General features: G+C 42.1%; 1 protein-coding gene across 17 annotated transcripts in view; it reads left to right on the top strand.

Annotated features, from left to right (window-relative positions):
* The window catches only part of PFKFB1 (6-phosphofructo-2-kinase/fructose-2,6-biphosphatase 1), a 77,218-nt gene that overhangs the window by 37,847 nt on the left and 12,417 nt on the right, over window positions 1–26,954 (top strand). For 6 of the 17 annotated variants that reach the window (XM_067023863.1, XM_067023860.1, XM_059049781.2 and 3 more), the window contains 9 exons: window positions 519–644; window positions 4,548–4,641; window positions 5,483–5,549; window positions 6,841–6,915; window positions 7,358–7,414; window positions 9,332–9,453; window positions 12,362–12,569; window positions 15,324–15,470; window positions 18,948–19,052. In XM_067023863.1, the coding sequence (XP_066879964.1) occupies window positions 519–644; window positions 4,548–4,641; window positions 5,483–5,549; window positions 6,841–6,915; window positions 7,358–7,414; window positions 9,332–9,453; window positions 12,362–12,569; window positions 15,324–15,470; window positions 18,948–19,052 (1,001 nt within the window). Of the gene's footprint in view, window positions 1–518; window positions 645–4,532; window positions 4,642–5,482; window positions 5,550–6,840; window positions 6,916–7,357; window positions 7,415–9,331; window positions 9,454–12,361; window positions 12,570–15,323; window positions 15,498–18,947; window positions 19,053–26,954 lie in introns of all 17 variants that reach the window. The other 11 variants (XM_067023866.1, XM_067023861.1, XM_067023857.1 and 8 more) reach the window with 4 other exon arrangements.

Genomic DNA, 26,954 nt, shown 5'->3' with positions numbered 1-26,954 from the left:
GGCACAATTTCAGCAATGGGTGCTGTTCTGTTTCCCTCCCCAAACCAGAACTATAGGATATCTTTCTCCAGATTCTTCTCATTCTTCCCTGCCAGCACGTGGTGGAGTTCCTAGGGGGAAAGTCTGCAAGAGGATTCAAAACCACCTATGTCTGCAGTCCCCAGGGGTTTCATATTTTCACACTAACACACAACCAAATTTTAGCAATTCATTAACAAATTTTAGCTGTATCTTCTTATGACTTTACATATTATTCAGTAGTATCTGCAAAAGATAAACAAGTACCTGGGCCCTGTTTCTCCCTGTAGATGCCTGTGTCTACAGATTTTGGTTAGCTTTTTGCACTGCAATCTCAGTTTGCTCATGAATTCAAGAGAGGACAATTTGCAATTTTCCAGTTTTTTTTTCCCTTGTTATAATGGTAGGAGAGATGCTCATTCCAATTCTACATCTCTGAGTTCATACCAGAATATCATGTGAGCCTGGGGATAAGATTTGAGGCTCTGTTTGTCTTCCAGCATCCATACCCCAGTTTACAAATTCCCCCACGATGGTGATAATGGTGGGTTTACCAGCTCGAGGAAAGACCTACATCTCCACGAAGCTCACACGATATCTCAACTGGATAGGAACACCAACTAAAGGTATGTCCCTGAAACCCTTTGTTCTACAGCCCTCTATAGGCCAATGCTATGTCTGGGTGTGGTGTGGCTGTTTAAAAAATTTTATTTACCCTGCTTTGGTAGCTGACCTCAAAAGGGCAAAACCATGAGTACAGGAATGTCTCAAACCATTATTACCAGTATTAGGACTAATACTATTACTGCTGCTGCTGCTGCTCTACTACTACTATTACTACTACTACTACTAACTACTACTACTAGTAGTACTACTACTAGTACTACTACTACCACCGCCACCACCACCACCACCACCACCACCACCACTCACCTCATAATTTTTTACAATTTCTTAAGTACGTAATCTGTGCCCAATCCCGTGATAGGTGCTAAGCATAAGAAAACTAGAAAGATTAAATATCTGTTTTCAAGGAGCTCTATTTTTGTAAGACCTCAAAAAACCCTATGAGTAACATACTACTTTTATTACCTTTATTATTACTTCTACACCAAAAATACGATTCTTATTAGCATTACCATTTCTTGACAACCTTAAGGTTTTCTTTAAACTATAGGGGTGTGTGGAGTCAAGCGCGTCGAAGCCCCAGCCTGGAAGCCCCCACAAGGTCTTCAGTAAAGCAGGGCAATTTAGCTCACCTCTCCTGTCCAGAAGGCATCCGCTCTCTCCAAGCCTCTCCTTAGATCTGAGCCTATCTCCTTCCCCTCCCCAGCCGGAAGTGATCCTGCCTCTTTCCACCTCCAGAGGGGTCTCCTTCCCTGCCTGTCAGCCTCCTCCCTCACTCCCTACTTCCAGCTTACCTTTCTCCCCAATGTGATCTCTTTTCTGCTTGCTACCTCTTATTCAGCAATCATTCTTTTCTATTCTCCATTTGATTTCTCTATCCCCCACCCTGTATCCCCACTCCTATTTGATTCCTCTGTTCTCCCTAGGAGGACTGTGTTTCTCTGGGCTCCCACACCAATGCTTCCTACAGAGCCCTCTATGCCAACCTTAGTTACATAGTGTGTTGTTGTAGTGTGTTGTGTGTCTGGGTCTCTCTCCCCAGGAGCTGCTCTGGGGTAGGGGACTAGATCATATTAATTTCTATTGCTTAAGTAGGACCAAATTAAGACATTTAGAGTCTCTAAACTCTAAAAGTTAGAGTGCCGCCTGCATCATATGTAATTCAGAATAAAATCAGTAAATATAAGAAAGTCTACCAAAAGTTTTTATTTATCCCCTGATGACTATATTGAAGCTTTGAACGTATATCAACTTAGCTGAAAATTTTTACTGGGACTGTGCTCCTCCTTTACTTGTACACTGGTGCACAAGTGCCTAGCCTCTCTCTCTTGTGGAATGGAGCACTTCTCCCCAGTGTGGGAAACAGTTCTTCTAGGGCAATCACTTACTCACTCAGTCAGTAATTATTTGTTGAGCACACAGTTGTGCCAAGGCCCTTGTTGGATGTTGGATCCCTGCCCTCAAAGAACTCACATCTATTTTTTTAACTTTATTGGAGTATAATTGCTTTACAATGTTGTGTTAGTTTCTGCTTTACAACAAACTGAATCAGCTATACATATACATATATCCCCATATCCCCTCCCTCTTGCATCTCCTTCCCACCCTCCCTATCCCACCCATCTAGGTGGTCACAAAGCACTGAGCTGATCTCCCTGTGCTATGCAGCTGCTTCCCACTAGCTATCTATTTTATATTTGGTAGTGTGGATATGTCCATGCCACTCTCTCACTTCGTCCCAGCTTACCCTTGCCCCTCCCCGTGTCCTCAAGTCCATTCTCTACATCTGCATCTTTATTCTTGTCCTGCCCCTAGGTTTTTCAGAACCTTTTTTTTGTTTGTTTTTTAGATTCCATATATATGTGTTAGCATAGAGTATTTGTTTTTCTCTTTCTGACTTACTTCACTCTGTGTGACAGACTCTATTCTTAAGTTCTAAAACACCCATGTAGGGAAGAACTAGTATTATCATCATTCCACAGCTGATGAAATTAATGCCCACGAGGTGATGTGTCTTGTCTAAAGACACATGGTCACTAAGTGATGGAACCAGAATATGAACGCACACCTGCTTGATTCCAAAGCCTGGCACTCACTGTGGCAGGTCTGCTACTTGGTGCTACTGATGGGAAGAAGAAAGAACCCACATTGGTCCTGTACTCTCCTCCACGCTCTGCCTCTTATTTCCCTTGACCATACTAACACCATATCTCTCTGCCCCCTTCCCTCCCTCTCTCCAAGTATTCTCCTCCCTTTCTCCCATTTCTTCTTTCTCTTCATGTACTTTCTCTTTCTCTAATTCACTGGTGAAGAGTTCCCCAGTGGTTTTCCATGTGCCAAAACCCATACTATGCACTGGAGATGCAAAACTGGATGAGATTCACAACCTGTCCTTGAACATTTCTCCATCAGGCTGGGATGCATAAGAATACAACATGTCACTGAAGAATCCCAGAACAGGGTACTGAGGGGCCTCACAGAGGAAATCACCTACTGGAAGGCAGTGAAAGCTTCCAGATAGGGTGTATTTGAGCTGGGTGTGTCCTGTGGGAGGAGTAAAACATTGGCAGAATAGAAGAGAAGGAGTAGTTCTTGTAGGAATGCAGGCTCTGAGGAGCCTCTGCTGAACATAGGGGCACATGTGACAGTGGCAGATGGGTCTCTTCTCTAATGCACCTGCTTCCCACCTGCTCCACTTGTACAGAGGCCCTCAGAGTCATGTTTCAAATGCAAAGCTGACCATATCTATAGCCACTAAGGGTTCCCTTGGCCTGCAGGTTTAAATCCAAGCTCCTTAGCCTATCATTCAAGGCCCTCCACAGTCAGCTCCTGACAGCCTCACAGGCCTCAGTCACAGTGGATGACTCATGTTCTGCCTCCTGCCAATGCCATACCTTTGCTCAAACTCTTCCTCTACCTGGAATGTCTTTGTTCCCCTCTCCCACACCCCATGCCTGCCAATAAAAGGCCTGCCTTCCTATAAAGACTGGTACAAATGCTGCTTTTTCCAAGAAACCATCTGAGATCACCCCAAGCTTAGTTAGTCTTTCCTTCCTCCTTGCTCTTTTGCATGCTCTGTCAGAGCACTTACCAAACTGGGTGAGAGCTCTCTGTTTACTGGTTTACTGTTTACTCTCTTTCCTACATGCTAGATTGTGAACTCCTTGGAACCCCATCATGCAGATCTGGTTCATCTTTGACACCCCAGAACTCATGTCCTGTTTCACAAAGTAGGCATGAGAAACTATTTATTGGATGAATGAAGAAAATATTACATTACCTCTTTGCCTATTATCCCCTCTTTCCCCCTTTCCTTCCCTTCTCTCTGATTTTTCACCATTACAAATGAGAAAGTGTGGCTTAAAGAAGGTAATAAATCTAGATTCTCTGTCTTGATAAAGAAAATGTAATAACATTGGACTAGGATTCAGGAGGCCCAGTTTAGTTATGTCCCCAGCTGACTCAATGTTTGACCCTTGATGACTGATTTTACTCCCTGGGTCCCAATTTCTTCACCTTTCCAATGAAGTAATGTACAGAACACAGTAATGATGTGTAGTAATACTCTGGGCATTAAAAGTTTTGGAGTTTATGATAAAATGGAATAGTGGAAAGATCACCAGCTTTGGAACCAAATAGTCCTGGGTTTGAATTCCAGCTCTCCACTTATTAACTATGAGAGTTACTCCCTTGATTTCCTCATTTATAAATGGGAATGATGATTCCTACTTTTCAGGGTTGTTTTAAGGGGTAAATGAGCTGGTAGCCATAATTTGAAGCTTTGTAAACATATTATATAGTTACAAATTATACCTTCTTTTACCTCTGAGCTACCTCCCAGGAAGGACAATATTTTGCCACTGGGATCTTCCCAACCTCTTCACCAGGGCTCCTACTTTCAGTGTTTAATTTAGGCCAGTATCGACGAGAGGCAGTGAGCTACAAGAACTACGAATTCTTTCTCCCAGACAACATGGAGGCCCTACTTATCAGGAAGTGAGTACCTAATATTTTAAAGACCTGGGCTGCCTCCTGGCTGAGGGAGGCCTTTGTTCAAATGATGGGGGAGTAGGGCAGAGCAACTTGGGTTAGCCAGGAGTCCATCTAGACTCTCATAGGGTGGTTAGGACAGCCCTTCTACTATCTTAGCCGAAGCTTATTTCTGGTCATATCCATCCCCTGCTTAAGAACTTTTAACAGTTTCCTACTTCTGACAAGAGAGAGTGGAAACAGCCTAGAATTTAAAATAAGAGTCTCAGTAGCTTGGCCCACTCCAGTCTCATCCATTCAACCTCAAGTTCTCTCTCCTCTACAAGACTCTGAGCACTTCCAGAGCAGAGCCTGGGTCTCATTTATTGATCCATATCCTCTTAATAGAACTCAGCAAAGAGTAATCACTAAACAGATTTTTGCCAAAAGCATAAATACATTTACACATTTTTACCTGTGCTTGCCCTGTTACATATGCCAGGAATGCCTTCTCCTTCACAGACCATATATTCAGGTTCTTCTTGGGTTCAAGAACCAATTCAGCTTGAGCGCTATTAGTTCAAGGTTTGGAGCCCTTAATATTATGGCTCTGTCATTAGTCAACTTTTCCTGGGTATGTTACTTTATACTTGCACCTAAGATGTCTACACAGAGCCATTTTCAACTGTGTGACCTCTCTGTGCTTGTCATAGTACCTAGAATATAGGACACCATTTGTAGATATTCAACAGATGAATAATTTAATATAGGACATCTGAGAGATAGTGCAAAAGGTAATACAGAAAAATAGAGAGGAACCCACCTTGGGTATAATGGTTGTTTCTGTTTCTTTCTTCATCTTTTTCAGGCAATGTGCCCTCGCAGCCCTGAAAGATGTCCATAACTATCTGAGCTGTGAGGAAGGTCATGTTGCGGTAAAGAAATTTGCATTTTTTCTTAGGTTCTGCTGGGATGGAGAAAAGCTAATAAATATTGAGCATTTTCTATGTTCTAAATATTGTTCTAAGCACTTTGCACATATTTATTTAATTCCACCCTCCCCCACAAGATAGGTATTATTATTATACTCCATTTTATAGCCCAGAAGAATGTCGTGCAGAGAGATTAAATATTTTAGCAAGGCGGCAGGCCAGAACTGGAATACCGGTTGTATAGCTCCAGAATCTACACTCCTTTTTTCTCTCTTTTTTAAAAAAATATCTATCTATCTATCTATTTATTTATTGGCTGTGTCAGGTCTTAGTTGCAGCACATAGGATCTTCGTTGAGGCATGCAGGATCTTTTGTTGCAGCACGCGGGATCTTTCATTGCGGTGCATGGGCTATTCACTGCGATGCACAGGCTTCTCTCTTATTGTGGCATGCGGGTTTTCTCTTCTCTAGTTGTGGCGCACAGGCTCCAGGGTACATGGGCTCTGTAGTTGTGACACGCGGGTTCCAGACAGTGTGGGCTCTGTAGTTTGTGGCACGCAGTCTCTCTAGTTGAGGCACGTGAGCTCAGTAGTTCTGACACATGGGCTTAGTTGCCCTGTGGCATGTGGGATCTTAGTTCCCTGACCAGGGATCGAATCTGCATCCCCTGCATTGAAAGGCTGATTCTTTACCACTGGACCACCAGAGAAGTCCCCAGAATCTACACTCTTAACCAGTATACTACCACTCCATCCCCAAGAATTCAGCAGAACTACACTAGAATTTGACTGCAATACAAACATTTTTAAGTTCTAGAGATTTAGCTAAACATTTAATCAATTTAATCTCATAGACCTTTAGGATTTGCAAATTCTAAAAGGTCTTTAAAGAGCTCCAGAGTGATAGGGAAGGAAGAAGCTTCACCTAGGAGTTGACAGAATCAGTTCCAACTCTGCTTTGTCAGAGTTTGTGATAGTTTGTCTCTCTGTGACATTGGTTAAGGAAAACCCTTCCTCTAAGCCTTAGCTACTTTACCTGTAAAATAACCCTAATAAAACCCCACCATTTTCCTCTTGCTTTATTATATCTACAGAGTCTGCTACTTTTCTGGGCAGGCAGTGAGGGCTCAATGAGTGCTTGAGAAACTGATATAAGCCATTTACAAATCCTTCAAAACCCTGTTCAAGTTTTATCCTCTTCTGGAAGCCCTCCACTTAGCACAGGGATGGTCAAAGAGTAGGCATTCTATCAAAGCCAGATTCAGAGCAAACCAATCTCATCGTGTGCCTCTAGGTTTTTGATGCCACCAACACTACCAGAGAACGACGGTCACTGATTCTGCAGTTTGCTAAAGAACATGGTTACAAGGTAAAGTAACTCTCCAACTCTTATCTAGAGCCTACTCATTTAACAAACAACCAAGAAAGGCAAACCAGGGGAGGCAGAGATGCCAAATCAGCTATCATAGGGTCAGCATTTTAATTTAGTTGTACGGCTTTCCAGATCACAGTGAGAAGCAGCAAAACAGAACAGAACAGGAAAGAAGAGGTGCCACATTAGGCAATGGAAGATAATTGCTGACAAGCTGACACTGTGGAGGTGGGTATGAGGAAGGAGGAGAGAGAACCGCTACAATTCAAGGCCGATCTGCCTCATAAAACTCAGAATCCTGAAAGCACCACTATATGAAATTATGTTGTCAGAGATACCTCTAAAGATGACTCAGAGCCACTGAGAAGGGGTCAAGCTATGTTTGACTCCTACCAAACATAATTCGTTGCTGGAACTCTTTCTTCTGTTTCTTTTATAGGTCTTTTTCATCGAGTCCATTTGTAATGACCCTGACGTCATTGCAGAAAACATCAGGGTAAGGAGCACCAGTCACCTTTCCTTCTTATTTTGTCTCAGATTTAGATCATACCTAGAAATACCTCTGTGCAGTTAAAGGAGGTATCTTCCCTGAGCTTGTCCTCCCACTTCCTATAGGAAGTATTCCCTGGCCATCCTGGCATACAATGATTCTGTGAAATTCCTTTAAGTATTGGAGAGAAAACTAAGGTTCCAAGAGGAGAAGTAAGTTGTCAAGGGTTCATACAGCCAGGAAGAGTTAGAACTGGGACTGGACCTCAAGCCTGGATGTCTGCCTTGAAAGCTCTTTTTTTTCTGCCCCAGAATTCATATCAGAGCTATCACTGCTCTTTTCTATGGTTTCTAGGCATGTGGTCTAGATTTAGATCACTCACTACATTTTATTGTTCCCTATTTCATTAAAGTACTGTATCTTGGGGACAGAGGAGACCTTAAAAGTCACCTCCTTCAACACTTCATCAGGAACTTGAAATCTTAGCTAATTGTTTGTGTAGATTTTCTCTTTGTACCTCCAGTGTAGAAGCTCATTGCCTTCATTAAGTGAAGTCCAATCAAGCTGAAATCTGCCTCCCTGTAATTTCAACTCATTGGTCCTAATTTTGTCTCTTGAGGCATAGAATATGTCCAAGTCCTCTCTTTCCTTTTCATCCATCCACCTATCCATAAATTTGTTGATTAAACATAAACTGAATACATACACCTGGGCTGAACCATTCTGGGTACTAGAGACAGAGCTAGATAGAGGAAAGCCTGGCCCTTGAGCTCACAGTCTAGTGAGGGAGACTGACAATTTTATAGACATAATTCTGTGAGATCAGTGCTGAGATGAAGAAACAAAGGAGGCTGTGGCAGCACAGTGTTGAGGACCTAACCTTGCATGGGAAGGCTTCTCAATGAAGGTAATAGCTGACCTGCATCTTGAAGAATGCATAGGAATTTGGCAAGTAAAGAATGGAAAATAGGGGGATAGCATATACTAAGTATGGCATCTATGGGGAACTAGAAAAAGCTTAGGTTGTCTAAAGCAAAGTATGTGGAGGTCTAGAGGAGTAATTGGAGAGGAGGATGAAGAAATCATTTGGGACCCAATCATAACAAGCCATGAGTCACCTGCTAAAATAGTTCATACTTTGTCCTAAAAGATGTGAGGAAATGGTGAAGAGTTTCAAGCAGAGGAATTCCATATTCAGATGTGCATGTTAGAAATATCCTTCTGGCTACTAGTATGGGAAAGTAACTAGACTATAGACAGAGTAACCAGTCACAAAGCTAGAGTGAGCATCCAGGAAAGAGAGAATGGAGGCCAGCTGGAGAGATATTTAGAAGATACAGTGGGGAAGATTTGGTACCTTCTAAGAGGTGGGGGATGATAGAAAGAGACACATCTAGGATGACTCCCAGATTCATTTTATTTTAGGCTCAGGTGACTTGAGTAGATGATAGTGACATTCACTGAGATGGGGAATGTGGGTGAGAAGGTAGATATATTAAGGGATTAGGAGTTGCCAGCCCCTCAGAAATTTAAAGCCAATATATGTCAGGTTATCCCAGTAAACACTCATTATATGTAAGCCAGTATGACCCCCGGCCAAGATCTGTTCCTTTTCTTCAAGCATTTCTCAAACCACAATTTCCAGGCTACTTATAAATGTTTCTCTTAAACAGTGTGTGAACTGAATATAATGTAACAGACCTTGTTTGGGCACACAGGGATAAGGAATGAGGAGTTAACACAGTTCAGATTCTCTTCAACTGACTGATTTTGTAAACTTGGGCGAGACCGTTTCTCCAACTCTCAACTTCCTCATCTTTATGATGAAGAATGTTGTACTCAGTGATCTCTAAGGGCTCTTCCCAAGGGCACTGTCAGAGTCTCTGTCTCCAATAGTTCTTCCGTCTTTCTCCCTTCATCCAGCAAGTGAAACTTGGCAGCCCTGATTACATAGACTGTGACCGTGAAAAGGTTCTGGAAGACTTTCTAAAGAGAATCGAGTGCTATGAGGTCAACTACCAACCCTTGGATGATGAACTAGACAGGTAAGAACCCAGAACCCCAAAGTAAATGTCAGGATCCTTAGCCCGGTTTTGATGTCCTGTAGGACCTGGAGGAATGCCTTTCTTCTCTGGGCCTCAACTTTATTTGTAGCATCAGGAAGCTGTACTTGATTTGTCTTCAAGGGCCCTCCCAGCTCTAATTATCCATGAGGCGGTTATTCCTTGATGTGTAAGGTGTTCATAAGAGGCTTGAAGTAGTATTTTCCTGAACAATATGGACATATTAGGACCCTGAGCTCAGGGAGGAAAAATGCCTCTCTCCTGTGGTTGTTGCTATTATGTTTTCAAAAGTATTCTTCACACATGGATGATATTTCAGCTTCCAAACATATTCACCTTTTTTGTTTCATTGAATCCCCTTGGCACCCCTGTTAAGGAGGCTAAAATAGGTCTTATGATCATAAATTTTCAAGAAGAGGAGATTGCATCTTAGAGAGCTGAAACCACTTGCTCAAGCTTCCACCACAAGTCAGGGGGTAGAGCTAGGATTCTAACCACATATTCTGTCTCTTAATCATGTCTGTTTTCACAACATGCATGCACCTTCAATCAATAAGTATTTGGATTCTTTGGGCTATGGTGTACATGGGGGGTGTAAATAAGGGCAAGAGAGGTAGGTTCTATCTTCAGGTAGCTTCCATAGTGCTTTGACATATGAGAAGACACATTAAAAATATGAAACTTTCATTCACAATACCAACTAAAGATTGGAGAGGTGTTAGTTGGCAGTACAGGGAAGATGTGAGTTTTAGACGTAGGGTATACCCAGAACCTCAATTTCTTTCAAAATGGATTGTGATTAGAAGAGACCCTGGTCACTCAGACCCTTTGGGCCCCAAGTAAGAAGTATAAGGAGGCTGCTAACAGTCATCACCACCTTAAGAAGTTTAAAGAGCATCCTTCCAACTTTGTCCAGTCAAAGTCCCCAGAGGTGAGCATTGTTACTGCCTCACTTCTTAGATGGGGAAACAGACCCAGGGCTTACCTGAGGCCACACAATGAGTGAGTAGCAGAATATATACTCAAATTCTTGTCTTCAAACTTCCATCATGGTTATCCTCCTCCCACATCCCTATATCATAAAAAGTGTCACATGAGGCTTAGACACTCAGGGCAAGGGGCAGGACCTTGTGTACAATTGTGACTATTATTCACTGTGCTAGGTCGTGGGTACACTTGCTTTTCGCACCAAGACGTGTACTGGAGTGGGGGAAACTTTTTCAAATTTCCACAAAGGCACTATATGAATAGTAGCATATGGTGGAAGAAGTTTGAAGGAGGGGAGCTAAAATGAAAGAACAGCATTGAGAAAGCCTCTAGCCTTTGGCCTAGATGCTGCAGGTACTCGGTATTTGATGAATCAGTTTGGGTCTGAAGAAAACTGATTCTGAAAGTTGGCTTTATCTAATCATTTTTCCATCAACAGACATTTACAATCCAAGCATCAAGGCCCACCCCTAAGCTGTGCCCTAGGAACCCAAAGAGGGAAGGGCTATCTATCTCTGTTCTGATAGAATGCCCACTTGGTTGAGGAAGACAATGAGTATGCAGTTGACCAGAATTATGGGGATGGCAAAGCAAGTGGGGTGGGGAAACACAGAAGAGGGGACCCAGTCCAACTTGGAGGAAAAGGTCTGGAAGAGCAGGTTTACCTAGTAGGTAGACTAGACATGCGTTTAGGGCACCAGCAAGGTAGAGTCCACCAAAACTAAGAAAAGAAGATCTTGAAAGCTTTTAATAGTTTGTATTTCAAAATCAGAATCAAGGTAGTCAAAACAGAAAAAAATATATAACCAGAACTCAGTAGAACTTATTCATGTTATAATATAGCTTATAATTTTTACTTTAAATTACACATGATGGGGGTAAGCATTAACTACTATAATACCTTTGATGTGAAGTACCTTTAAATGGCTTCACATGATCCTGGGCTCAAAGAAAACTTTCTAAAGAGAGTGAATGTACTGTTCTTGAAGGATGGATGCATAGGAGTTCAACTTTGGAAATCAGACAAATAACATATTTTCAAGGAAAGAAAACAGTACCTTGTAATGGCCTAGTTAAATCTGAATAAAAGTAGGAAAGTACAGGGAATATTTCAGCAAAAGCATTAAGGCTAGAATGAAACAGAAAAGTTATGAGCATGGACATGGAACACAGAGGTGAGGCAAAGCAGGACCAGTGTATGAAGGCACCTAGAATGTCAGACTAAGCTGCGGAATTTGGAAGTTCTCCTAGAGCCACTCAGGACCAAGTGCCAGGAACAAGACAACAAGGCTACATCAGATATTTTCTACTTAGGTTCTGAGAGTCATAGATGAGATGGTTGGAGAGTTTGACATTAGGTAAATCAATTCCTCTCTCTGTATTTCAGTTTCCTCACCTATCAGAGATAATAATCTCTGCTTCCTAGGATGGTTATGAGGATTTATGCACTTTGAAGCCCCCACCCTTGCCAGATGCACACACACACACAAAATGGTCAGCAAATGCAAGTGGCCTGTGAGATGTTTGAGATAGTCAGGGACACAGAGGATTACTGTTTCTCTCTGAGTATGTCAGCAGTGTGAACCACAAAAGAGAGAACCCTAGATGCCTGAAGTGTGAGGAGTGAAAGTAAAAAGACAGTCTGGCTCAAACTGAGATCGAGGAAAGGAGACAAAAGGAGATGGTAGCAGGCAGTGAGCTCCTCAGAGTGGCAAGGAACCAAGTCTCTAGAACAGGTACCCAGAACAGGGCAAGGCATAGCACCTTGTTAGAGGAAAGGTAGGTGAGAGCTGGGTTATGGAGGAGGCTTGAAGGCAGGGTGTGTGGTTGGGGCTTTCTCTTGGGATCAGCCTCTCCACCATCAACCCCTGAGCTGCCCTTGTTCCTGCTTGGGCTGGCCCAGCCACCTGTCCTACATCAAGATCTTCGACGTGGGCACACGCTACATGGTGAACCGAGTGCAGGACCACATCCAGAGCCGCACAGTCTACTATCTCATGAACATCCACGTCACACCCCGCTCCATCTACCTATGCCGGCACGGTGAGAGTGAACTCAACCTCAGAGGCCGCATTGGAGGTGACTCTGGCCTCTCAGCTCAGGGCAAGCAGGTAGGAATGGCCCCATGCACTCAGAGGTGTTGGCTGAGCTGGTCCAGGTGGGCTGCGGGTTGGTGGGTCGACAGATGCCTGGGTCCTGAGGATGGGGGGACTCAGTGGCAGGATAAAAGCAGGTTCTGGTCACTCTTGCTCTTCCACCCCATCATCCACTCAGTTTTAACCCATTAAATGGCTCCCAAGTGCCAACAGCATCTGCAATTCCGATGGCTTGGTCCTGGTGCTCCAGGCCTTCCCAGATCTGGCTGTTCCTCCACTCCCATTGCAATAAGCACCCTCTCTCCTGCCTGACTGGTCCCCTCACCTTTCTCAGAACTCTGTGCTTTTGCTTGTGCAGTTTCCCCACCGAGGCTGTCCTCCTCTGTCCCCTCTGTCAGCTGGTGACCATCATTTGCACAGATAGCTGCCTTAAAGTGCCCCATCTTTGAATCCGTCTTCTCCTCCATTACTCAGGGCTGATGCTACTCCCCCAAACCCCCACTACAGGTCATCACAGGGTCAGCACTTGTCCCCCACCATTTACTGCTTCTTTTCTGCCCTCCCTTCTCCACCCTTTCCAGGACCCATCTCCTGCTCCATGAGTTGGTCCAGGAAGCCCTCCCCTGTCCTTTCCTGCCCTCCTAGGCAGGTCACCTGAGCTCCATCCCCACCAGTTCTGGCCAATTTCTGACCCTCATGGTGGGAGTCTCTTCTTTGTAGCTGAGAATAGTGAGCTGCACATTATGGGTGCTTGCCAATTAAAGATACACATTTTCCCATGTTTGGCTCTGTCCCTGGTCTTGTTAACACAGTTATTGTTCTTGCTGGGAGGATGGCTTGGGGTGGAACAAGTGGGAAATGAGGTGCAGGAGAGAGGGAGTGTCCTCTTTTATTGGACACCTCTGCACATTCACGGCACTATCTGCTTCCACATGTGTGGCCTCATTTAATCTTCACAACAGCTCTGTGTGGTGGCCATTACCATCACTGATTTATGGATGAGGAGGCCGAGGCCCACACAGGAACAGAGAATGGCCCCTGGTCACACAACCTGTAAAGGACACAGCCAGGACTGAAAACCAGGCCTTCATGCTTGCTCCTCAGCCTCCCCCACTGCAAAGCTGGCAGTGTCACAGGCAAGGCATCACACCAGAAGGCCTTTTCCTTCTGGATCATTTTCTGTTACCTTCAGACTGGTAGCCTCCCCTCGAGGTAGACTCTGACCTCTGACTCTTGCCTCTCTCACAGAGTCAGAGACCACTGGAGGAGCCACCCTAGCCCGTGGCACCACCTACAGCCAGGGGTCCTCTTGGTTAGGCCTGTCCGTGGCTTTGCCTGCACAATTTAGCACCCAGTTTGTACACGTGGCCATCTCCACCCAACGTACCTCCTTGAACACAAGTGTGTGCATGTACATGCACACTCCTGGCCCCAACCTTCATACTAAAGGGCACAGTGCACCATGCATTGTTTACAAAGCAGTTTCCCATCAACTGTCACCCACCACCAATCACAGTAGCTCTCACTTACTATGTGCCAGGGAGTGCTCTGGGTGCTCCCCGTCCACTATCCAATGTGACACTCACAGAGACCAGGCTGAGTGAGCTAATGCTGTTTGCATTTTATAGGCAGGAGATATGAGGCCAGAGACGGCCAGGGACATGTCCCAGGCCACACGGGCATAATCCCCATTGCCTGTCTCCCAGTCAGCACTCCTTCCACCAGAGCACACTGACTGCTGACTCATAATCCATAATTAGAATGTGTGTACACAATGCCTATATTTGTACATAAAAATGTGTGCCTGTATCTGTACATTTGTGCAGATGTTCCTCACACACCATCTGTGATGAATAACATGCCTATATGCAGAAGAAAAGTGAACCAGTTGCTCATCTGGGCTCCCACAAACCTAAGTGGTTCCTTTTGGTGCTGTCACTGTTTCCCTCACTGGACTGGCCATGTCTTAATAACAGGACACCCCAGTACCCAGCACATGGCCACACACATTCAGTAAATGTTTGAATGCCCTTAGAACCTGGGTACCAGGTCCCCTGCTCAAACTATGAGAATTCACAGGGTCAAAGAGAAATGCACCCCACATCCCACCCCCATACACTTCCAGACCACACTCAGAGTACCCAGAACACTAGAATTTCCTGCCCAGAGTCTGCTTCCATTACCTACATGGGCACATCCCAGAGTCTGTTCACCTGAGAAAAGGCCACGTCACAGAAGTGTTCACCCCTAGGCAAAGGGGTGGCCAAGGGGTTACTGTTTGTGTGTCATGGAGATTGGTGGAGATATGGTGTGGAAAGAACTTGTTCCTATGACTGGATTATCCATAAACGTGCACTCAAGGTACCTAGGAGTGCAGGATGGAGCAGAAATGGGAAAAGGAGGGAAGTAAACTATGAGTGGAGTGCTTCCATTTGTACTTTTGTCCCAGGCTCCACAAATTTTAGAGGTGGGCTGTTTGAATGAATGAACAATCAAGTAGGAGTTTCTGTGAGCAAACATCAGTGAACGCACACACACACATATGCACATATACACACATAAATACACATATTCTTCTCTATTCCCTTGGTCCTTAGTCACATGGGCAAGAGTATGACTTTTTATAAATTGGGAATATTTAAACTCTGCTTTTGCTTGTTCATCATCACTCCATTATTTGTGGCAGATCTGAAATTCTTCTCACGGTCACCCTGTCTTCTTTCATCTCTCTTTCTCCCTTGCTCTCCTCCTTTGCACCCTACTCCCCAGTATGCCTATGCCCTGGCCAACTTCATTCAGTCCCAGGGCATCAGCTCCCTGAAGGTGTGGACCAGCCACATGAAGAGGACTATCCAGACAGCTGAAGCCCTGGGTGTTCCCTATGAGCAGTGGAAGGCCCTGAATGAGATTGATGCGGTGAGATGGAGGCGGATGGATTTCCCGGTGGGTGGTGAGGCTCGACTCTAGGCTTATCCCCTGGATTGCCTCTACTCTGGCTCATATGGGGAGGCTAATTAATTCAACAAACGTTTATTGTGCTAAACACTGTACTGTGTCTTGGGGATCCAGTGAAGGCCAGAACAGAAAAGGTATTTACTCTCATGGAGCCCAAAGGCAGACCGTGAATAAGACATTTCATTGCATGTGACAAAAGTTTGTAAGAGGGGAAGTACAAGGGACTATAGAGTCTCAGAAGGTGAGGGTATTTGACAAGACAGTTGTGGAAGATTTAGAAGGAAAGCTTCCTAGAGGAAGCTGGAGATGAGACAAGAAGCAGGCAAAATGGGCTGGGGTAAGGGAATAATTTTAATTTGAGAAATAGGGAACAGTTAATGTGAAAGCCCAGAGGTGAGAAGAGAGCATGGCAAGTTTAGGGAACTGAGGAAAAGTAGCCAAGATTCTGGGACAGTGAGTGTGAGGTCTGGAGAGAAGGGAGATGAGGTTGGAAAGGAAGACAGCTTATAGTGCTTTATAGTCCATGTTGAGGGATTTGGATGCTGCCCTAAAAATGGGAAGCCGTTGATGTGGTTTAAGTCAAGGAGGAGTGGCCTGAATGTGATTCGCATTTTCTTAAAAAAAGACCACTCTGGTCACGTGTGGAGACTAGGTGAGAAGAAGGCCAGAATGACAATGCATACCAATATGGAGATGGCTGCATTAGTCTAGGCAAGAGGTGAGGGTGTGATGGCCCATATGTATATTGGAGACGAAATGAGGAAGAAAAATTTGGTAAATATTTCATCTGACCCTCATGACATGGCAGTCTCTCTTTAGAGTCAGGTTTTTCCATGAGCTTTTTGAGAAGGTGTTTCCTCTCCATTGTCTCACCTGCACTATAGGTACACTGACCTCAGGTTAGACACTAAAGTAAAAGCTTCACCACAGATGTAGATAACTTGTGTGTAAGTAGGTTAACCTTATTGCCTGCTAGATAAATACAGAGATGTATGTTTGTGTGTACATAATACATATATGCTTAACTGTAGATGTACAGAGACACACATATTTAGAAAAGGGATATACAGCATTGTTATACATATCACATATATTTGTTATAAAATACATGCAAGCAACAGTTCATCATAATTGTTCAGTTATTGTTTGTTTCTGGCCCACATGTGGTGTAAACATTTATTGGACACCTACTCCATTTCAGGCTCTGGAGTATTTCTGCAGACAGAGATTGGTTCCTGTCTTCACTGGGTTTTCAGAAAAAAACAGGGTAGACAGAGGAATGCAAAATAGTGTGTGTGATACAGGCTCTGATTGGTTAGAATGTGGGCACACAGATGCTGGGGCAAGGCATCTAACCTAGCCATGATCTGCCTAGAGGAAGTGATGCCTAGCTAAAGCCTAAGGGGTGAGTAACAGTGAGCCAGATAGAGAGGGTCAGGAATAGTATGTCATGCAGAGAAAGCAGCATAAGCAAAGAGGGAATTGTGTGTGTGTGTGTGTGTGTGTGTGTGTGTGTAGAACTACTAAGGTCATAGCAGTGCAGATGGAGAGGGAAGAAAAAGGAATAGATCTGAGAGAAATTTCAGAGGTAGAATCTCAGGAATTAACTATGAGGGGATGGGTAAGGAAGAAGGAAGAATTTAGAATGATGTCTAATTTTCTGGTTTCTTTTCCATTCAGTAATATATTAATAATTAGATATATTAATCTAATAATATTAGATTAAATTAATCTATTTAAATTACTATATAATCTAAATAATATTAATTAATATAATAATATATTCCATTGATTGAGTTTTTAAAATGTGCCTTGTACATTCTGTACTAGTCTCTTTTACATATATTATCTCTAATATTCAAACTACTATTGTGAGGTAGTTATAATTATCCTTATTTTGCAGATGAGGAAAATAAAATTCAGAGAAGTTAAGCAATTTTCCTTAAGTCAATAAAGAGTCAGTGGCCACTTCCACAGGCAACAAGCTCCCAGCATGCCTCAGAATAGAAAGTCAAAGCCAATCTGGAAGGACCTTGTGTATATACAGGGTGCACTTTCTCCTATGGACAGTGTCAGTTGCAGGTTTGACACTGCCTGTCTTCTTGTAGGCTGGGGCAGGGGTGAACCTAAACCCTAAGGGAAGCTTGGTTGATGGCTCAAAAGACAACAACCAGAGCACATTGCTCCCCTACAGGAAGCTCTACTTGGAATCTACACAACCAGAAGGAAATCTTACAAACCCAACATCACTTCCCACCTCTACTAGCAGCCACCTCACTTCTGTGGATTTCTCGGTGGGAACTCATTCTCTGAGCCTTTGATTCCTTCTTTGGGTGTGGAGAGTGTATCTCCCCAAGGACCACTCTGAAACTGTTAGGAATTTACTAATTCTTGCCTTCTGAGAAGTCTGTGGATACCTGTTTCTTTATCTGCCAGAGGTCCTGGAGCAGAGGTGTGGGCAAGAGGGATGGGAAATGCTATAACACAAGAAAGCACTGCTGTGGATGTGCGCACACACATGCGCTTACCTACACAGTCATAGACATCCACCATAAGTATATTTACACTCACAGACATGCACTTCACAGACACATGGACCCAATAGTCAAACACAGGTTCCCTCTCAGATGCATCTACCAATCATATTTGCACCATTCATGAACACACATACACACGTACACACCTAGAGATACATATCACACTCACCGTAGACACACATGCAGTCTTTGCATATATCTACATCACATAGACACATAAAGGCATACCGGGGATATATAAACAGTACAGACACATAATCTCAATCATATTACCACAGATTCATGCAGACCTCAGAAATAGGTACACAGATACTCACACATATAATCAGGGACATACACAGTCGCAGATACACATACCACAGACACACTGAGACCCACATGGAGGGACAGACCACAGAGACACCCATGTAGGCACATTCTTAGATGATCAGACAGTCTGCATACACACACACTCACACCAATACACTATACATATGCTGAGACAAATACACAACCAACAGCATAGGACCTTAAACATACCACAAATAAACACCATAAGCATGCTGCACACACACAGATAAACACAGTCACAAATCCCCACAAATTTATAAAAATACACACTCATATATACAATGTACACCTATAAACCTATTGGGACAACCATAGAGAAACACCAGATACCCACCATACACTCAGCCTGAACACACCTATACACATGCACTCATTCTCACATCCACACAGCTACACACCTTGTGCATACATACACACATACATTCAGACAACAGACGCAGACCTAGAGCTGTGTTCACAGAAACCCAGGTGCTTGTGTGCTAACTTCCACAATCATTGGCTTCAGAACTATGGTAAAGGCTGTGGGGATTTCAACTTGTGAATACTTTTGTCCCCAAATAATTTTTCTCAGGGTGTCTGTGAGGAGATGACCTACGAAGAAATCCAAGAACACTACCCTGAAGAATTTGCACTACGAGACCAAGATAAATATCGCTACCGCTATCCCAAGGGAGAGGTAAGGTTGGAGGGGTGGCCAGACTCTTAGGACTCCTCCCAGTATCTCTATTCCAACTACCAGGATTCCATACTTTCCCAGACAGCTTTAAAAACAAGGTAAAGCAAATTTTGCAGCATCTTCCATCTCACAAGGCACATGATTATCTGGCCCTTGGCTGTCTCATTCTTAGCTATAGGCAGCAGATTTCTCTTTTTTTAAAAGCTACACATTTGCCTGATTATTTTCCTGTCTTCTTTCAGGAGGGGTCACTTTGTCCTAGACTTTGTCTTTGATATCCTTACACTAAAGATATTTGAAATAGTTCAATATACTCTAATTTCCTGACATTTTATTGCCAAGTTGCCTAAAGCTCCAGCCTCTCTGGACTGTGGGTTGGAGTCCCAAGGGACAATGGCTAACAGTTTATCCAACTTCTTTGCCACCACATGAACCAGACTATCAGTTCCCTATTACCATGTGAGATAAATCCTCGTTGTTTTCAACCCAGTCTCCATTTAGCCAGTTCCACATGTTAGAATATTTATTAGTCATACTCAATTTCTGATACAGATTCCAGGGAACAATTATCAGAAAGCAGGATATCAGAGAAGAAGAAACAATAGATATCCTGTGTTACAAAGCACTTTCACATTTATATTTTCATCCTCAAAAATGACATTATGAAGTCAGTCTGACTTTGCCCTCATTTTCCTTTATATATTTTGAGGCTATGTTGTTAGAGGCATACAAATTTAAAGCAATTATATCTCCTTAGTGAATTATATATTTTATTATTACATAGTGAGCAAGCCTCTTTCTCCCAAATAATGCTTTCTGCCTAAAAGTGTATTTTATATGATATTAATATAGCTATATAAGATTTCTTCTGGTCAGTATTTGCCTAGTTCATCTTTAGTCATTTACTTTCAACTTCTCTGTGCATTTTTGTTTTGTTTCTTATAGACAGCGTATAGTTGACTTTTATTGGTTTTAATAAAAACTGAAAATGTATGTCTTTTGAATGGTAAATTTGGTACGCTTACTTTTATTGTAATTACTGATTTATTTGAACTTCTTCCTATTCTCTTATTTTGAGCTCTCTAGGCTTAGTTTATCTTTCCTTTTTTCCTCCCTTCTTTAGAATTGATAGAGTTTTTACATCTATATTTGACTTATATAATCTCTTTCCATTCTTTTAGAGTTACTCTTATCATTTTAAAATGTGATTGACAAAATCTAAAAATCAATATCTCTCCCTACCCCCTAAAACAATAAAAAAATGTTACAACTCTGGTCACTTCCTCTCTTAACTTACATGTTAATTGTTGTTTTGTATTTTACTTCAGACTTGTGTCTTATCCCCCAAATTAATTATTATTGTTATTAAAAAATTTATTATTGTAAGCACAACTTACTAAGTAGATGTTGATTGAATTAATGCTTACTGAAACACTTCAATTTACAACAATCTATCAGAATATATCACTATTTGTTCCTATAATACCGACATATTATATTTTTAGGTTAAATCAATATTACCAGAGTAGAATTATTATAAATGCTAGATAAAATAGAGCTACTTCTAAACAATTAATAAACTTTGTACCCACATAGATGGATTTTTTTCTTTTTTAAAAATTTTGTTGGATTATAGTTGATTTACAATGTTGTGTTACTTTCAGGTGTACAGCAAAGTGATTCAGTTATACATATACATATATTCATTCTTTTTCAGATTCTTTTCTCATAAAGGTTATTACATAAAATAGAGTAGAGTTCCCTGTGTTATACAGTTGGCCCGTGTTGGTTATCTATCTTATATATAGAAGTGTGTGTTTGTTAATCCCAAGCTCCTGATTTATTCCCCACCCAAATTTCCCCTTTAGTAACCATAAGTTAGTTTTTGATATCTGTAAGTCTGTTTCTCTTTTGTAAATACATTCATTTGTATCACTTTTAAAAAATGAGATTCCACATATGTGTGATATCGTATGGTATTTGTTTTTCTCTGACTTACATCACTTAATATGATAAGTGAGGGGAGAGCTGGGAAGATGGAGGAAGAGTAAGAAACGAAGATCACCTTCCTCCCCACAGATACATCAGAAATACATCTACACGTGGAAAAATTCCTACAGAACACCCACTGAACGCTGGCAGAAGACCTCGGACTTACCAAAAGGCAAGAAACTCCCCACGTACCTGGGTATGGCAAAGGAAAAAAGAATAAACAGAGACAAAAAATAGGGACGGGACCTGCACCAATGGGAGGGAGCTGTGAAGGAGGAAAGGTTTCCACACACTAGAAGCCCCTTTGTGGGTGGAGACTGTGGGTGGCAGAGGGGGGTAACTTGGGGGCCGTGGAGGAGAGTGCAGCAACAGGGGTGCGGAGGGCAAACCGGAGAGATACCCTCAAAGAGGATTGGTGCCAACCAGCACTCACCAGCCCCAGAGGCTTCTCTGCTCACCCACCGGGGCGGGCGGGGGCTGGGAGTTGAGGCTTGGGCTTTGGTCAGATTGCAGGGAGAGGACTGGTGGCGAGAACACAGCCTGAAGGGGTTAGTGCACCATGGCTAGCCTGGAGGAAGTCCGGGAAAAGTCCGGACCTGCTGAAGAGGCAAGAGACTTTTTCTTGCCTCTTTGTTTCCTGATGCACGAGGAGAGGGGATTAAGAGCGCTGCTTAAAGGAGTTCCAGAGACAGACGTGAGCCTCGAGTATCAACACAGACCCCAGAGATGGGCATGAGACACTAAGGCCGCTGCTGCCACCACCAAGAAGCCTGTGTGCGAGCACAGGTCACTCCCCACACCTCCCCTCCCAGGAGCCTGTGCAGCCCGACACTACCAGGGTGCAGTGATCCAGCGGAAACTTCCCCGGGAGAACGCATGGTGCGCCTCAGGCTAGTGAAAAGTCTCACCAGCCTCTGCCACTGCAGGCTTGCCCTGCATCTGCGCCCCTCCCTCCACCCGGCCTAAGTGAGCCAGAGGTCCCGAATCTGCTGCTCCTTTAACCCCGTCCTGTCTGAGCGAAGAACAGACGCCCTCCAGTGACTGATATGCAGAGGCGGGGCCAAATTCAAAGCTGGGAGCTGTGCGAAGAAAGAAGAGAAAGGGAAATTTCTCCCAGCAGCCTCAGGAGCAGCGGATTAAATCTCCACAATTAACTTGATGTACCCTGCATCTGTGGAGTACCTGAAGAGACAAAAAAATCATCCCAAATTGAGGAGGTGGACTGTGAGGGCAAGACATATTATTTTTCACCTTTTCCTTTTTTTGTGAGTATGTATGTGCATACTTCTGTGTGAGATTTCTTCTGTATAGCTTTGCTTTCACCTTTTGTCCGAGGTTTCTGTCTGTCATTTTTTTTTTTGTTTGTTTGTTTTTACTTAAAAATTATTTTTCTTAATATTATTTTTTATTTTAATTACTTTATTTTACCTTACTTTATTTTATTTTACCCTCTTTCTTTCTTCCTACTTTTTCTCCCTTTTATTCTGAGTGGTGTGGATGAAAGGCTCTTGGTGCTGCAGCCAGGAGTCAGTGCTGTGCCTCTGAGGTGGGAGAGGCAACTTCAGGGCAATGGTCCACAAGAGACATCCCAGCTCCATGAAATATCAAATGGCGCAAATCTCCCAGAGATCTCCATCTCAACACCAAGACGCAGCTTCACTCAACGACCAGCAAGCTACAGTGCTGGACACCCTATGCCAAACAACTAGCAAGACAGGAACACAACACCACCCATTAGCAGAGAGGCTGCCTAAAATCATAAGGCTACAGAAACCGCAAAACACACCACCAGATGTGGACCGTCCCACCAGAAAGACAAGATTCAGCCTCATCCACCAGAACACAGGCACTAGTCCCCTCCACCATGAAGCCTACACAAACCACTGAAACAACTGTAGCCACTGGGGACAGACACCAAAAACAATGGGAATTACGAACCTGCAGCATGCAAAAAGGGGACCCCAAACACAGTAAGATAAGCAAAATGAGAAGACAGAAAAACACACATCAGATGAAGGAGCAAGATAAAAACCCATCTGACCTAAGAAATGAAGAGGAAATAGGCAGTCTACCTGAAAAAGAATTCAGAATAATGATAGTAAAGATGATCCAAAATCTTGGAAATAGGATAGAGAAATTGCAAGAAACATTTGACAAGGACCTTGAAGAACTAAAGAGGAAACAAGCAGTGATGAACAACACAATAAATGAAATTAAAAATTCTCTAGATGGGATCAATAGAAGAACACCTGAGGCAGAACAACGGATAAGTGACCGTGAAGATAAATAGTGGAAATAACTACTGCAGAACAGAATAAAGAAAAAAGAATGAAAAGAACAGAGGACAGTCTCAGAGACCTCTGGGACAACATTAAACACAACAACATTTGAATTATAGGGGTCCCAGAAGCAGAAGAGAAAAAGAAAGGAAATGAGAAAATATTTGAAGAGATTATAGTTGAAAACTTCCCTAATAAGGGAAAGGAAATAGTTAATCAAGTCCAGGAAGCACAGAGAGTCCCATACAGGAAAAATCAAAGGAAAAACACGCCAAGACACATATTAGTCAAACAGTCACATATTAAGTACAAAGAAAACATATTAAAAGCAGCAACGGAAAAGCAACAAATAACACAGAAGGGAATCCCCATAAGGTGAGCAGCTGATCTTTCAACAGAAACTCTGCAAGCCAGAAGGGAGTGGCAGGACATATTTAAAGTGATGAAGGAAAAAAACCTACAGCCAAGATTACTCTACCCAGCAAGAATATCATTCAGATTTGATGGAGAAATTAAAATCTTTACAGACAAGCAAAGCTGAGAGAGTTCAGCAGCACCACACCAGTTTTACAACAAAAGCTAAAGGAACTTCTCTAGGCAAGAAAAACAAGAGAAGGAAAAATTTACAATAACAAACCCAAAACAATTAAGAAAATGGGAATAGGAACATACATATCGATAGTTACCTTAAATGTAAAAGGATTAAGTGCCCCCACCAAAAGAAACAGACTGGCAGAATGGATACAAAAACAAGACCCATATATGAGCTGTCTACAAGAGACCCACTTCAGACCTAGAGACACATACATACTGAAAGTGAGGGGATGGAAAAAGCTATTCCATGCAAATGGAAATCAAAAGAAAGCTGGAGTAGCAATTCTCATATCAGACAAAATAGACTTAAAATAAAGACTATTACAAGAGACAAAGAAGGACACTACATAATGATCAAGGTCTCGATCCAAGAAGGAGACAAAACAATTATAAATATTTATGAACCCAACATAGGAGCACCTCAATACATAAGGCAAATACTAACAGCCATAAAAGGTGAAATCGACAGTAACACATGCATAGTAGGGACTTTAACACCTCACTTTCACCAATGGACAGATCATCCAAAATGAAAATAAATAAGGAAACACAAGCTTTAAATGATACATTACACAAAATGGACTTAATTGATATTTATAGGATATTCCACCCCAAAACAACAGAATACACATTTTTCTCAAGTGCTCATAGAACATTCTCCAGGATCGATCATGTACTGGGTCACAAATCTAGCCTTGGCAAATTTAAGAAAATTGAAATCGTATGAAGTATCTTTTCCGACCACAACACTATGAGACTAGATAGCAATTACAGGAAAAGATCTGTAAAAAATACAAAAACATGGAGGCTAAAAAATACACTACTTAATAACGAAATGATCACTGAAGAAATCAAAGAGGAAATCAAAAAATACTTAGAAACAAATGATAATGGAGACAGGATGACCCAAAACCGATGGGATGCGGCAAAAGCAGTTCTAAGAGAGAAGTTTATAGCAATACAATCATACCTTAAGAAACAGGAAACATCTCGAATAAACAACCTAACCTTCTACCTAAAGCAATTAGAGAAAGAAGAACAAAAATCCCCCAAATTTAGCAGAAGGAAAGAAATCATAAAGATCAGATCAGAAATAAATGAAAAAGAAATGAAGGAAATGATAGCAAAGATCAAAAATACTAAAAGCTGGTTCGTTGAGAAGATAAACAAAATTGATAAACCATAAACCAGACTCACCAAGAAAAAAAGGGAGAAGACTCAAATCAATAGAATTAGAAATGAAAAAGGAGAAGTAACAACAGACACTGCAGAAATACAAAAGATTATGAGAGCTTAATACAAGCAACTGTATGCCAATAAAATGGACAGCCTGGAAGAAATGGACAAATTCTTAGAAATGCACAACCTGCCAAGACTAAATCAGGTAGAAATAGAAAATATGAACAGAATAATCACAAGCACTGAAATTGAGACTGTGATTAAACATCTTCCAACAAACAAACGACCAGGACCAGATGGCTTCACAGGCAAATTCTATCAAACATTTAGAGAAGAGATAACATCTATCCTTCTCAAACTCTTCCAAAATATAGCAGAGGGAGGAACACTCCCAAACTCATTCTACAAGGCCACCATCACCCTGATACCAAAAGCAGATAAAGATGTCACCAAGAAAGAAAACTACAGGCCAATATCACTGATGAACATAGATGCAAAAATCCTCAACAAAATACTAGCAAACAGAATCCAACAGCACATTAAAAGGATCATACAGCATGATCAACTGGGGTTTATTCTATGAATGAAAGGATTCTTCAACATACACAAATCAATCAATGTGATACACCATATTAACAAATTGAAGGAGAAAAGCGATATGATCCTCTCAATAGATGCAGAGAAAGCTTTTGACAAAATTCAACACCCATTTATGATAAAAACACTGTAGAAAGTGTCAGAGAGGGAACTTTACTCAACATAATAAAGGCCATATATGACCAACCCACAGCCAACATCATCCTCAATGGTGAAAAACTGAAAGCATTTCCACTAAGATCAGGAACAAGACAAGGTTGCCCATTCTCACCTCTCTTATTCAACACAGTTTTGAAAGTTTTAGCCACAGCAATCAGTGAAGAAAACCAAATAAAATGAATCCAAATCAGAAAAGAAGAAGCAAAGCTATCACTGTTTGCAGATTACATGATACTATACATAGAGGATCGTAAACATGCTACCAGAAAACTACTAGAGCTAATCAATGAATTTGGTAAAGAAGCAGGATACAAAATTAATGCACAGAAATCTGTGGCATTCCTATACACTAATGATGAAAAATCTGGAAGTGAAATTAAGAAAACATTCCCATTTACCATTGCAACAAAAAGAATAATATATCTAGAAATAAACCTACCTAAGGAGACAAAAGACCTGTATGCAGAAAATTATAAGATACTGAAGAAAGAAATTAAAGATGATACAAGAAGATGGAGAGATATACCACGTTCTCGGGTTGAAAGAAGGAACATTGTGAAAATGACTCTACTACCCAAGCAATCTACAGATTCAATGCAATCCCTATCAAACTATCACTGGCATTTTCCACAGAACTAGAACCAAATATTTCACAATTTGTATGGAAACACAAAAGACCCCGAATAGCCAAAACAATCTTGAGAACGGAAAATGGAGCTGGAGGAATCAGGCGCCCTGATTTCAGACTATACTACAAATCTACAGTAATCAAGACAGTATGGTACTGGCACCAAAACAGAAATATAGATAAATAGAACAGGATCAAAAGCCCAGAAATAAACCCACACACATATGGTCACCTTATCTTTAATAAAGAAGGGAAGGATATACAGTGGAGAAATGACAGCCTCTTCAATAAGTGGTGCTGGGAAAACTGGACAGCAACGTGTAAAAGTATGAAATTAGAACACTCCCTAACACCACACACAAACATAAACTCAAAATGGATTAAAGACCTAAATGTAAGGCCAGACACTATCAAACTCTTAGAGGAAAACATAGGCAGAACACTCTATGGCATAAATCACAGCAAGATCCTTTT

The sequence above is a fragment of the Kogia breviceps genome, chromosome X (genome assembly GCF_026419965.1).
Source record: "Kogia breviceps isolate mKogBre1 chromosome X, mKogBre1 haplotype 1, whole genome shotgun sequence".
Taxonomy (NCBI): domain Eukaryota; kingdom Metazoa; phylum Chordata; class Mammalia; order Artiodactyla; family Physeteridae; genus Kogia; species Kogia breviceps.
This window is presented reverse-complemented; position numbering and strand designations above follow the sequence as displayed.